Source organism: Clavelina lepadiformis, chromosome 6 (assembly GCF_947623445.1).
Source record: "Clavelina lepadiformis chromosome 6, kaClaLepa1.1, whole genome shotgun sequence".
Classification (NCBI taxonomy): domain Eukaryota; kingdom Metazoa; phylum Chordata; class Ascidiacea; order Aplousobranchia; family Clavelinidae; genus Clavelina; species Clavelina lepadiformis.
Window position 1 is genome coordinate 5,899,547 of NC_135245.1, and position 12,504 is coordinate 5,912,050.

At 34.9% G+C, this 12,504-nt stretch overlaps 1 protein-coding gene across 2 annotated transcripts; it reads right to left on the minus strand.

The window, feature by feature from the left end:
• Window positions 1-5,588: 5,588 nt before the first annotated feature.
• LOC143462740 (heparan-alpha-glucosaminide N-acetyltransferase-like) lies at window positions 5,589-11,739 on the minus strand. 2 transcript variants are annotated; one of them, XM_076960995.1, is made up of 15 exons: window positions 11,047-11,739; window positions 10,542-10,759; window positions 10,201-10,313; window positions 9,944-10,068; window positions 9,704-9,813; window positions 9,253-9,359; window positions 8,990-9,066; window positions 8,304-8,480; window positions 8,045-8,164; window positions 7,829-7,958; window positions 7,612-7,744; window positions 7,079-7,183; window positions 6,810-6,955; window positions 6,381-6,493; window positions 5,589-6,234 (listed from the first exon to the last, which is right to left on the minus strand). In XM_076960995.1, exons 1-15 carry the CDS (start codon window positions 11,105-11,107, stop codon window positions 6,053-6,055), a joined length of 1,917 nt encoding a protein of 638 aa, XP_076817110.1. In that variant the 5' UTR covers window positions 11,108-11,739; the 3' UTR covers window positions 5,589-6,052. The 2 variants fall into 2 exon arrangements, with proteins under 2 accessions (XP_076817110.1, XP_076817109.1); XM_076960994.1 differs by lacking the exon at window positions 8,990-9,066 and adding an exon at window positions 9,104-9,180 and having other exon boundaries at window positions 11,047-11,736.
• Between the last annotated feature and the right edge of the window lie 765 nt (window positions 11,740-12,504).

The following is a 12,504-nucleotide window of genomic DNA, read 5'->3' on the forward strand; positions in this document are numbered from 1 at the left end:
AACTGGCTGTTGGCAAGTTACAATGCCTAATGGCAAATGGTATTTTCTTTAATCGGATTGCAGTTTTGTTAATCACATGTCGGTTTTTTGAATCATCTAACTTATACCATGAATTATAAAATGGCCATATGATTGGAAATTAGTCTTCGTGAATTAAAAATGGGCGAACCAATTTGCAAAATACATACGTGATTAAACAAAAATGCATTCCTAAAAGCACTAAATGATTCTATAAAAGTACGTATGAATCGCATAATGTGTTCATGAATTGCCAAGTATAGATGGATCGGCAAATGTATAGATGATTTGCCAAAAGTGCATGAATCGCTAAATGTACATGATTCGGTAAATGTATGCATGAATCGCCAAATGTACATGATTCGACAAATGTATGCATGAATCGTCAAATGTACATGATTCGGTAAATGCATGCATGAATCGTCAAATGTACATGATTCGACAAATGTATGCATGAATCGTCAAATGTACATGATTCGGTAAATGCATGCATGAATCGTCAAATGTACATGATTCGACAAATGTATGCATGAATCGTCAAATGTACATGATTCGGTAAATGCATGCATGAATCGTCAAATGTACATGATTCGACAAATGTATGCGTGAATCGCCAAATGTACGTGATTTGACAAATGTATGCGTGAATCGCCAAATGTACGTGATTTGACAAATGTATGCGTGAATCGCCAAATGTACGTAATTTGACAAATGTATGCGTGAATCGCCAAATGTACGTGAATCGACAAATGTATGCGTGAATCGCCAAATGTATGTGATTTGACAAATGTATGCGTGAATCGCCAAATGTACGTGAATCGACAAATGTATGCGTGAATCGCCAAATGTACGTGAATCGACAAATGTATGGATGGTTTGTTGAAGTGCGCCGCGCCAAGTGTGCAAAAATGTCTCTCTTGGGAAAAAAATGTCTCTCTTGGGGATACCAAGAAGAAAAAGGGATTTTGAGAGAAGACAAAGTTTTCTGAATAGCCTATGTTTCGGGCAGGCCGAAAGTTACCGTGTACCGTCAGTGCAAAATACTTTGCGATCAGCAATAAGCGTAAGCTTAGTTTTGTTCGCAATGAAGAATGGGATGTTTCTTTAGAAGTTATTTCAACACTACACGCGTTAGGTTATGTTCTATTTGAAATGTGATTATTAAGCCGGGCCAGTACTGCAGTGCTGTGGTATTCCTTTCCATTCAGGTCTGCAATTCTGACTGCAAAATGAAATAAACCCAACCAACCTCATGTGCTGCTTAATAAAACGCTAAAAGGCGCTCTTGAAAGACTAGCCTACCACAGCACTGCAGTACTGGCCCGGCTTAATAATCACTAGGGCAACCAGTTTTTTGACATCATTTTGAAAAACGCTATACTGATAGTCTCTACACTGTCTACAGCAACTTTCTAATCTAAAGCTGCATTTAAAAATGATAAAATGCTTTTGTAGTGTTGACTTTTTTTCGTTTCTGCGTATTAAGATTGACAACTTGCAGTTTCAAATGCAATGACGTCTCATCGTGACGTCACCAAACGCGCTGAAAAGCCTTCCCTCTCTTTGTGGCTTTGGTTCTAAGTAAAATTTGCGGGACTGGAATTGAACAATATGGTCAATTTTTTTTTACCTCCTCAGAATGCTATGAAACAAGCACAAAACAAATTTCAGCTTTGTACGACGTGTGGTATAGAAGTTATTAGGTGAGATAAAGTCAAAATGTTACGTTAGGTCAAAATACGGTCAAATTGTTTCGTTAGGTCTTTTTTTTAGGTCAAAATCTATTAAACTTGTAATTTTGTAACCATTTTGTAATATTATTCTTCCGTTTTTTTCTCTTTTCTTGTACCGCAAACAATTCCAGTCCCGCAAATTTTACTTAGAACCAAAGCCACAAAGAGAGGGAAGGCTTTTCAGCGCGTTTGGTGACGTCACGATGAGACGTCATTGCATTTGAAACTGCAAGTTGTCAATCTTAATACGCAGAAACGAAAAAAAGTCAACACTACAAAAGCATTTTATCATTTTTAAATGCAGCTTTAGATTAGAAAGTTGCTGTAGACAGTGTAGAGACTATCAGTATAGCGTTTTTCAAAATGAGGTCAAAAAACTGGTTGCCCTAGTGATTATTAAGCCGGGCCAGTACTGCAGTGCTGTGGTAGGCTGGTATATCCTATTCAGGCTAGTCTTTAAAGAGCGCCTTTTAGCGTTTTATTAAGCAGCACATGAGGTTGGTTGGGTTTATTTCATTTTGCAGTCAGAATTGCAGACCTGAATGGAAAGGAATACCACAGCACTGCAGTACTGGCCCGGCTTAATAATCACATTTCAAATAGAACATAACCTAACGCGTGTAGTGTTGAAATAACTTCTAAAGAAACATCCCATTCTTCATTGCGAACAAAACTAAGCTTACGCTTATTGCTGATCGCAAAGTATTTTGCACTGACGGTACACGGTAACTTTCGGCCTGCCCGAAACATAGGCTATTCAGAAAACTTTGTCTTCTCTCAAAATCCCTTTTTCTTCTTGGTATCCCCAAGAGAGACATTTTTTTCCCAAGAGAGACATTTTTGCACACTTGGCGCGGCGCACTTCAACAAACCATCCATACATTTGTCGATTCACGTACATTTGGCGATTCACGCATACATTTGTCGATTCACGTACATTTGGCGATTCACGCATACATTTGTCAAATCACGTACATTTGGCGATTCACGCATACATTTGTCGAATCATGTACATTTGACGATTCATGCATGCATTTACCGAATCATGTACATTTGGCGATTCATGCATACATTTACCGAATCATGTACATTTGGCGATTCATGCATGCATTTACCGAATCACGTACATTTGGCGATTCATGCATACATTTACCGAATCATGTACATTTGGCGATTCATGCATACATTTACCGAATCATGTACATTTGGCGATTCATGCATGCATTTACCGAATCACGTACATTTGGCGATTCATGCATACATTTACCGAATCATGTACATTTGGCGATTCATGCATGCATTTACCGAATCATGTACATTTGGCGATTCATGCACTTTTGGCAAATCATCTATACATTTGCCGATCCATCTATACTTGGCAATTCATGAACACATTATGCGATTCATACGTAATTTTATAGAATCATTTAGTGCTTTTAGGAATGCATGTTTGTTTAATCACGTATGTATTTTGCAAATTGGTTCGCCCATTTTTAATTCACGAAGACTAATTTCCAATCATATGGCCATTTTATAATTCATGGTATAAGTTAGATGATTCAAAAAACCGACATGTGATTAACAAAACTGCAATCCGATTAAAGAAAATACCATTTGCCATTAGGCATTGTAACTTGCCAACAGCCAGTTTGCTTTGCAGTTGTTATATCTGACTTCAAAAGTCGTGGTTTGATTTAAAAAATCAAGTTTATAAAACTGTGGTGTAATTGTAAATGTTGCGAAACCATTTTGAAAATTGCCATATGAATCGTGCAACAGCAATCACAGAAAAGACCGTTTGATTGCCGGCTTTGGCGTTTGGCTTGTTGTTTCGTGATTTGAATCTATAAAGTTACGTTTGAAAACCTTCCATTCAAATTATGAAAACAATACATAAATTGCATACTTGCGATTCAATTTAACACTTTTCTATTTTTGCGGCGTTGGCGTTCCATACATGTCAGGTTTAATGTCAAGTGCTGATGATAGTAGGCAGATTTATATTGAAGCTCCGCAGTCTGCACACAAACACAGAAAGACTTCTGATGACTTTGAATCTGAGTACACCAAATTGGTGTAGATATTTTTTTAGCTTTTGTGTTTGGTTTTGTGCAATATGTTATGCGTTGTTGACAGAATAAATACAAATATTTGATTTTTAAACTTTGCTCTAAATACAGATTTTCACCTAATCGGTTGGGTATACAGTAACATCATCGTGGAAGTTATTTGCTAGAAATATTACTAATGTGTGACACATTTATGTGCAAGTACGTTGAACCATCATACTGGTGCACATGGCACAGTTGGGAACTTCTTATTTAGTTGGGGTTGTTTCAGTTATCCTACTAATACTTAAAACTTGGCTATCATTCCTCACCACTCGAACCCTATATTTGCAATTTCCGATAGAAACGCATTTCTATATACGCCAAACTTTTCAAAATCTAGGATATGCTGGAAGGTTTATGACGTTAGTTGGCGTTACAATGTTGTTAAAACGTAGAAAATGCACAATGCAGGTATAACTTCATTAAAGTGAGCGATGTACCAAACTCCGTGTCGCAATGACGACCAAACTCCGTGGTTTAGTAGTGGCGGATAAATTGTCATTCACGCCGTTACATAGTTATTCATTTCAAAGCGTAATCATCTTGAAAACATTTTAACACGTAAATAATAACCTGCCGCCAAGGTCATTAGACTGAGGAAAGAAAGGGCGCCGTGCCAATGCTCTTGAAGTTTGGCAGCAAACACAACGATTTATATCAGTCTTATCCCACTAGTGCAGGGGTTCCCAACCTTTTTATGTTCTCGTACCACTTAGCCACCACGGATTGTCAACACGTACCACTATTTTCAAAACAACTAATTTGATCCAATATTCGCACAGCAGCATTGTATTAATAACAATGACAGCAGGGAGCAAGATCGACAAAAGTAGCTTACTGAGTGCAGAGAATTTAGTACGGAAAGAAATAAAAGTGTTGTTCGCATATTTTAGCAACTCAAAATTAAATTGTTATACTACTATACTGTATATCGCATGCAACGGAGAGCTGCTCGCGTACCACCTGAAAAGCTCCCGTGTACCACTAGTGGTACGCGTACCACCGGTTGGGAACCCCTGCACTAGTGTTATGCCCAGCGAGGAAGCAGTTTTTTGTCTTTTAACAATTCAAAGTTCCCAATGGCAGTCAAAACACTTATATCAATATAGTTCGCCTACAATTTCCAACAGCAAATTAAATTTCAGGGAGCACGGCTGTATTGGGCAACTAATGAATTAAAATGGCCCAATCCCTAATTGTACAATGCCTCTGTTTCTTGAAAGTCTGCATACAGTTTTGTACTGGATATTGATAAAAAATTTTGAAAAAAATATTAATTTTTTGGGGATGTTATTGGTGCAATAAACACAGGTTGCAACTGCGTGTTAGAATAACATTTTCAGTTCACACTGCTTGCCACGGCAAGTTTGCCTACTAAAGTATGCAGGTAGTAATAATTCTGTCATCGCGTTGCAGAATTAACATACAAATTAATCTTGGGCAAGTAAAACTCTTCGCATTCAAGTAAAGATCAAGACTTCAACCAAAACAAGTTTTGTACGTATCAGTTTACTAGATTCTATTAAAATAATTAATTACTTCCTGCTTTGGACATGATCCAAGTCGTGCTGCTGCTCAATTACAACACGGGCACATTTTGGAACGATGCCAACTGCGCGTGCGATGCTAAATTCAGTAAAACCGATTGTGGAGAACATTTATTTACCTGAAATGTTTCTTTGAACAACGCATGATACTTGTCATCCTGTAACCAACAGCATATTAGTACATGTAAGTATGAAAACTTTATTGATCAGCTAATTTCGTAGCATTCAAGATGTAAAAAATGCTGATGACTAAATAAAAACACAAAAAAATTATTGCACAATTATTAAACACTGTAAACTGCTGTTACTAAAATGTAAGAAGAGTTTTTTTACACAAACCAGCACTGCAGAAACTTACGTAACAAGTGTATTCAGGATTGAGATATTGAAAGCTAAACAGTGGAAATATTTAGGGTATATATTTTGGCCAACTTCAAAGAAACATGTGTCGGTTCAAATATAGTTATGCCAGGTTTGCTAAATATAAGAGAGAATTAACAAGGACTATGAATTATGAAATGATATTATTTAGCGCTGAAATGACAAAGTGATATACAAAATGCTTTTGTATTAGGCCTAGATGATTAAAATATGAAACGATTTTGTATAACTTAAAAAAGCTGGTTGGTTTGTGGACAGAAACTTAGATTTTTACAAAGAATTTTATGTAGGAACAGTAATAGGCAATCAGCACCCAGCAGCCTACTCCAATAACATTCATGGCAAGGTATTCTGCATGGGTTGAGTATTCAGTTGCCCCCCAGGCAAACGGAATGCATCCATGCAACACTTCATGTCCAACATAAAGCAAAATGCTGTTCATCCCTGAAAAGTTACATTTCAAATTAAGCAGCTCCATAGAAATAAGCTTGTTAAATACCCAGTTGGATGTTTGCTAAAATCCTTTCTGTAATAAGCAAATATGAATGTAATTGTATTTAATCTATATGTATGATCGGTTGTTTTCTTACCAACAAAATCAAGTGGGGATCCTGACCATATTTTGAAGACATCAACCAGGTAGTAAATGACTGTCACAAGAAAGAATGCAAAGCAGGAAAGAGTAGTAACAAATGTTGTTGTCCTGCAAATAAGTAAATTTTCTATTCCTGAAGTGTTTTTAGGAAAATTAGTCAGAGCGTTCTTTTAGAAAAATATATTCGTTGCATTTTCAGATCCTTCTTCGTTTTAAAACTAATTGCAAATTATTTTGTTAAAAATAACGTGAGTAAAACCATCCGAATTTGAGTTGTGAGTAGAAATTTACATGATTGTCCAAAGTGAAGTTAGCACATAAAGCTAAAAGCTTGAGGATCACAGTTTAATAATTAATATGCAATCTGCACCTAGTAAAAGCTTCAAACGGTAGTATAAGTACATAACATGTAACAAATAGATACCAAAGGTTTTTGTTGACAGGTATCCAGCCTCCATTTGCTGATGCTTTGCAAAGAATGATGGAAATGACTCCAAAAATTACCGACCATGACAGCCAGCGGATGGTTCGCTCTTTCGGTGTTTTGTAATAGAGGAATATCTTTCCCATCTTAAAGAGGACATAGTAGGGATGTATTATGACTTTACAACACAAGGGAGATATATTAAAGTTAAAAAAATACACTATTGGTTTGTTGTAGCATGTAGTTACAGCAGTTAATATCACACCAACCTGCGAGCCAAGAAACACAATTAAACAACCATTAATTGAACCAAGCACACCTTCAGGATCATATGGTACTCTTTGGTCATTGCCAGCCATTGGATAATAAATAACCTAAAAGATATAATCAATCAGGGAATATTACACCATCTGCTTTGCTAACGTCTAATGCCTGTTCCAAATCTAAATGCTATGGTGTCAGATTCTTTATCCTTGTACTGAAAAAGGTTTGTGCACAATTTCAACTAGGAAATAACTCATCGTTGCTCGAGATGTGGTTACCGAGGCTGTTTGTGCAAATTCAAATAGAAAAACAATTTTTTTATTTCTCTGTTGTATTGTCCAAATTTGGAACTCTTGACTTATTTGGCATAGCAAAAAGTGAACCATAGATAGTTACAATAATTTCATTGGCAATTTTTCGGTTACATATTATTTTGCTATTAAATTTTGTAGGCATTCACACCAATTCAGTGAACACTGCAGCAACAACGCAAATGCATTAATTATGACATAAAAGGTGTTGTAAAAAGTATCTTTACTTTTGCAGTTGGGTGTCCATATATATGTGCTTCACCAAACAACCATCTATCAATATATCCAGCTGCACCACCAATGCATGTCTCGTTGATGTAGTTCCCATCTTCCGCCAGCCCACCAGGCCCTATATAGCCACTGAAGCATACACCAGAAATAAAATAGCAAGTATTTTAAGTTCAAAAAACTACGCAGTGTGAATGATATTCTTGTTAAACCTACGTTGGGCAACCAGGAACAGGAAGAAGAAAAGTAAGCAACAACCATAAAGCTTCCAGTCCAAGAGCAATGATCCACTGTGGCCAGTACATTACTACATCTCTAACCCCAAACCACCATGGAGTCTCATCACCTACAGCAAGGAATTTTTACGCTTACAATTAATCAAACCTGGATGATTTACATAGAAAAGCAATTTTTATCCTCAATGATAATCACCTTCCGTGCTGTTCAACTCTTCTGCTGATTTATGGAAAGCCCATTGAATTAGAAAACCAAATAAGTATGCAATTGAAAATCTTTGCAGGACCCCTGGAACTCTGAATGTTTCCCAACTTGCTGAAATGTAAAACGGTGGAAAATTAAAAGAACTGAAAATTAAAAGAGTAAAACATTCTGCTGAAGTTTAAACCTTAAAACTGCATCGGACAACATTGAGCGACAAAACATTAGACATTATTGAAACAATAGAGCTTACTGTTATGGTTGATCACCGTGATTCCCAAAGCAAAAAGAATAAGTGTCCTTCTGAAAATTTTGTATGCAATGGAACCTTTCGGTATATTCTTCTTTAACAAACTTTCAACCGAAAGAGTAATATTCACCCCCATGATGAACATAAACCATGGAAAGACCAAATCAGCAACTGTTAAACCTGCAAACAAAAAAAACTACAGCATACAAAATTAAATGAAGCAAACAACAAATAAATTAACTTGATGAAAGCAAATATTTGATTAGCTTAGCATTATCAAGATGGTGTGACAGTTGTTTACGGCAAACCATAAAATTGTATATAATGCCCTGACCTCAGCAAAGTGCAGAAAATGTTTTTGGTTAGCATAAGTTAACTCCAAATTAAGTAAAGGCAACATTTTAAAAACTAAAATAGACGACTTTAGCGTTGAATCACTTCATCTTATACATTTTGATTCATATCTTGATTTTGATAATTAATTGTTTGCGTTAGTGAGAAATCATGTTTGACAATAATTTTCCAATTAACCCCTCTAATATTTTGCACAAGTAATTGGATAACATTAAATTGTAAGTTATTGAAAAACATTAATTAATCAGTGGCTGAAAATGAATAAATTTTTACTGTAAGCATAATTTTTCATTGATACAGTGATTATTATTTCCCCAGTCAACAACTTGCCATACCATTCCATGCTACGTGGCTGAAGAACCAATAGTTTCCACCACCGAAGTTAACAAATATCATAACAACTAGGCATAACCTATAAATGCAAACAAAACAGAAGTTGTGATAAGTACCATTCCAGGTTGAATGACGGAAAAACCAATAATAACCTCCTTTGAAGTTTACAAATATCATGATTACGATACACAACCTGAAATAGCATGGAAGGTGGTGAATCCCTAGGCATAGTTCATAAAAAGTTAACCCATGTATGTGAACGTACCCCCGAAATGTATCAATGGACTTAAGTCTTTCTCGTCTTGGAGTAGAAGCAGAAAGCTGTGTAGTTGGAGATGAACTAGGATTGGCTGTGTCAGTTTCACCAAGATCCTTTGATAATAATGCAAACGGGAATAATAATATTACCAATGGTATCTTGAATAACTGCCACCTTAACATAGTTTTATCTTAATTACATTTTGAGAACAACTGGAATATACCAGTAGTTTTAATTTTTTTACGATTTAGTCAAAATGTATGTTAACGTAAAAAAGTGCTACCTATAGATAAACTGGTTTGAGGGACTACAAGATTAAGAGTAAATGCCATCATTATCTACACTTTATTCAATATTATCACTGTAAAGTCCTTTGTTATACACTGAAAATTTACAAACAGGAGTGCTTTATGATAAAAACATTATGTCATTTATATCAAGCTCATGTATCACTTACATTACTGATTAAAGCAGACATGCTAGATACATCCTTTTTACTGTAAATCCATTTTCCAATGGCATAGAACATTGCCATGCACAGCAAAATTAAAAATGCAACCAGAATAGCTTTCAAGAAACATATCATAGAAATTAATAATGAAATTAAACTTCTACAAGGTACAAATTTTAAAAATATATCGACACTCAACAGCATGGCTATTATACTAACATCAGACTTATCACTGTTTCAACTCACGCAAGTTGCTGTTCCAAGGATGAACATCTGTCTTTGGACCAGTGTACTGACACGATCCATTTAAAAAAGTAGTGAAGTTGACAGAATATTCACCACGCTCTCCATAAAAGTAATGAAATTTTATACTAAAAATAGAAAGTAATTGTTGATTGCTAGCTATTGTAAAGAAGAATAAATAAATGTCTTGTACAAAGCTAGTGCAGCCTAGCATTCAAAACTTTGGAAACAGGTTCTGATATAATCAAATCATATCATACCTACAATTTGGTTTGTGTGCATACAAATTAATCGTAAGGGGCCACCTCGTATCAACCAAAATTTTAACACTTTTCTCACTTGGTTGGATTGTTTCCACTTTGTAATATGCGCACTATATACAAAGGAAAATTATAAAATTCATTATAAAACACATAACCTACATCACTAGACTATCAGAAGTCATAACAAAAAATAAATTAATTAGAGTTGTAGATAATTTGGATAAATTTAAATGATTTTAAAATATTAAAACTGCATAAAATGCAACTAGTAAACTACACAAACAGCAACCAGCAAATATTGTAGTACAAAAATGTCAATAATCATTAAAATTTTATACCTTGTAACAGTTATCTGATAATAAAAGAATATCCATTGCAGTATCAACTGCTAAATTGCTTTTCGTTATGGTAAGCTTTGCAGTGTCAATTTTAAATCTCAAATCATCTGAGAACTCCATATTCTTATTCAAGGGCTTTGACACTTCTGCATCACCACTGGACTGGTACGAATTGGCAAGAACATCAGACTCGCCAGCTTTAAATTGAGGTATTTTAACTAAGAAAATAAAATTTAAAAAAAATTTATAAATAAATAACTAGTTAAATTAAATAAATAAATATTTATAAATAAATAACTGCATTGAAGCATGCTCTCGTGCAACAGAACGATGCCTTTATCATAGAATTTAATTGAAATATAGAACACATTTAAATATTCTATATTTCAGGCATATTTATCAAGTGAAACTAATCATTATGAAGCATTCAGAAAAACTAAAAATTTAGAACTGAATGTACGTATATAGCAATTTTATATATTACACAATACGCCAAGACAAATACCTATAACTGTAGCGCCACATATGATGATCCAATGAAGAGCTTTCATGTTTATGGTAAACATCTCTACAGATCAACTGATAGTAAGGTTTCAAAATATACCAGTAAGTTTATGCCTTCCTGCTTAGTGAAAGATTTGTTACAAAGATTTACTCCATTACACAAACATAACAACAGACTGATTTCTGGATGAAATAAGGGACAAGTTGTGGCTGAGATTAAAATGCTGTTTTTTCAGTTGCACACAATACACTAAGTTCTACTTATGATCGTTCAGCAAGTACACCAAAACATAAAAATAATAAATCTTTTTCAAGAAACACCAAAATTTTTATTGAGTGGAAAGAACTTTTCAATTGCATAATGTCATTTTCTAAACTTTGAGCGTTCTAAGCATCGACCAGAGTGTATCTTATGCTGTATTTCATAAATACACAATCTTATACACGCAAAATTAAAGATTTTAGTTGGTTTCTGTACCTTTTTAAGTATCCTAACCATGCTACATTCCAAGAAATCAGTTTGACCATGTCATAATACATAAAGATTTTGCACTGGTGGATAGCGTAAATATTTCTTAAACAAGAAACAAAGTTGATGTCGTCTGAACAGTGTTAACCAAATTTTAAACTAAAAAAAACAGGATATAGATTGGCACTCTGAAAGATTAACTTTATTTATATTTTTCTACATGAAATTTAAAAATATAAATAAAGTTAACCTTCAGAGTGCCAAAGTATATCCTGTTTTTTATTTACTTTAAAGAAGAAAGATAGAAAATGTTGCCTAGTTTTCATTTTATAACACTTTAAACTCGTGCAAAGTAGAACTGTTTATGAAATCACAGTACATTCCGGTGACAATACATACATACCCTAACATGCAACAACCCATAAGTACCATATAACTTCTTGTTGGAAAGTTTGTTTTCAGCGCGTTAATGACGCTTACATATTATTACGTCTATTATCTCACCTAGGTAAACTTTAACTTGCAAAAGAACAAACTCTCTACTCCAAGTTCAAACATTTTCCATGGAGTCCCATGGAGTAAGCTCAGCGAAGGCAATTAGGTAAGAAACGTAAAAAAGATGGGCCATTTGATCTATGGCAGACCTGGCCGCGTTCAGCCTTTGAGACATCTTGACAACCCTCCTAGTTTTAATCATAAATTATCTTCGACAATGCCTGAAAAGATCATCACCTAAACTTCGTATCCGGCGATAACCATTTTTGTTTAATGTCTGTTCTGCGGTAAGTAACTAACAGGCAAAGCATTAGCTGTATTGTTAGTCATTGTTGACACTAACACAGTTTGCTTCAGGCCAAACTCATGTTTTGTAAACCTTGTGAAACGTGAAGGATTACAAAAGTTTAAGCAAGAAAACTTGCAAAGTTGTGGAACCATAACAAGAAACATTTGCATAAGCTAATTTTGTTTTGCGTAACAAACAAAGTTTAA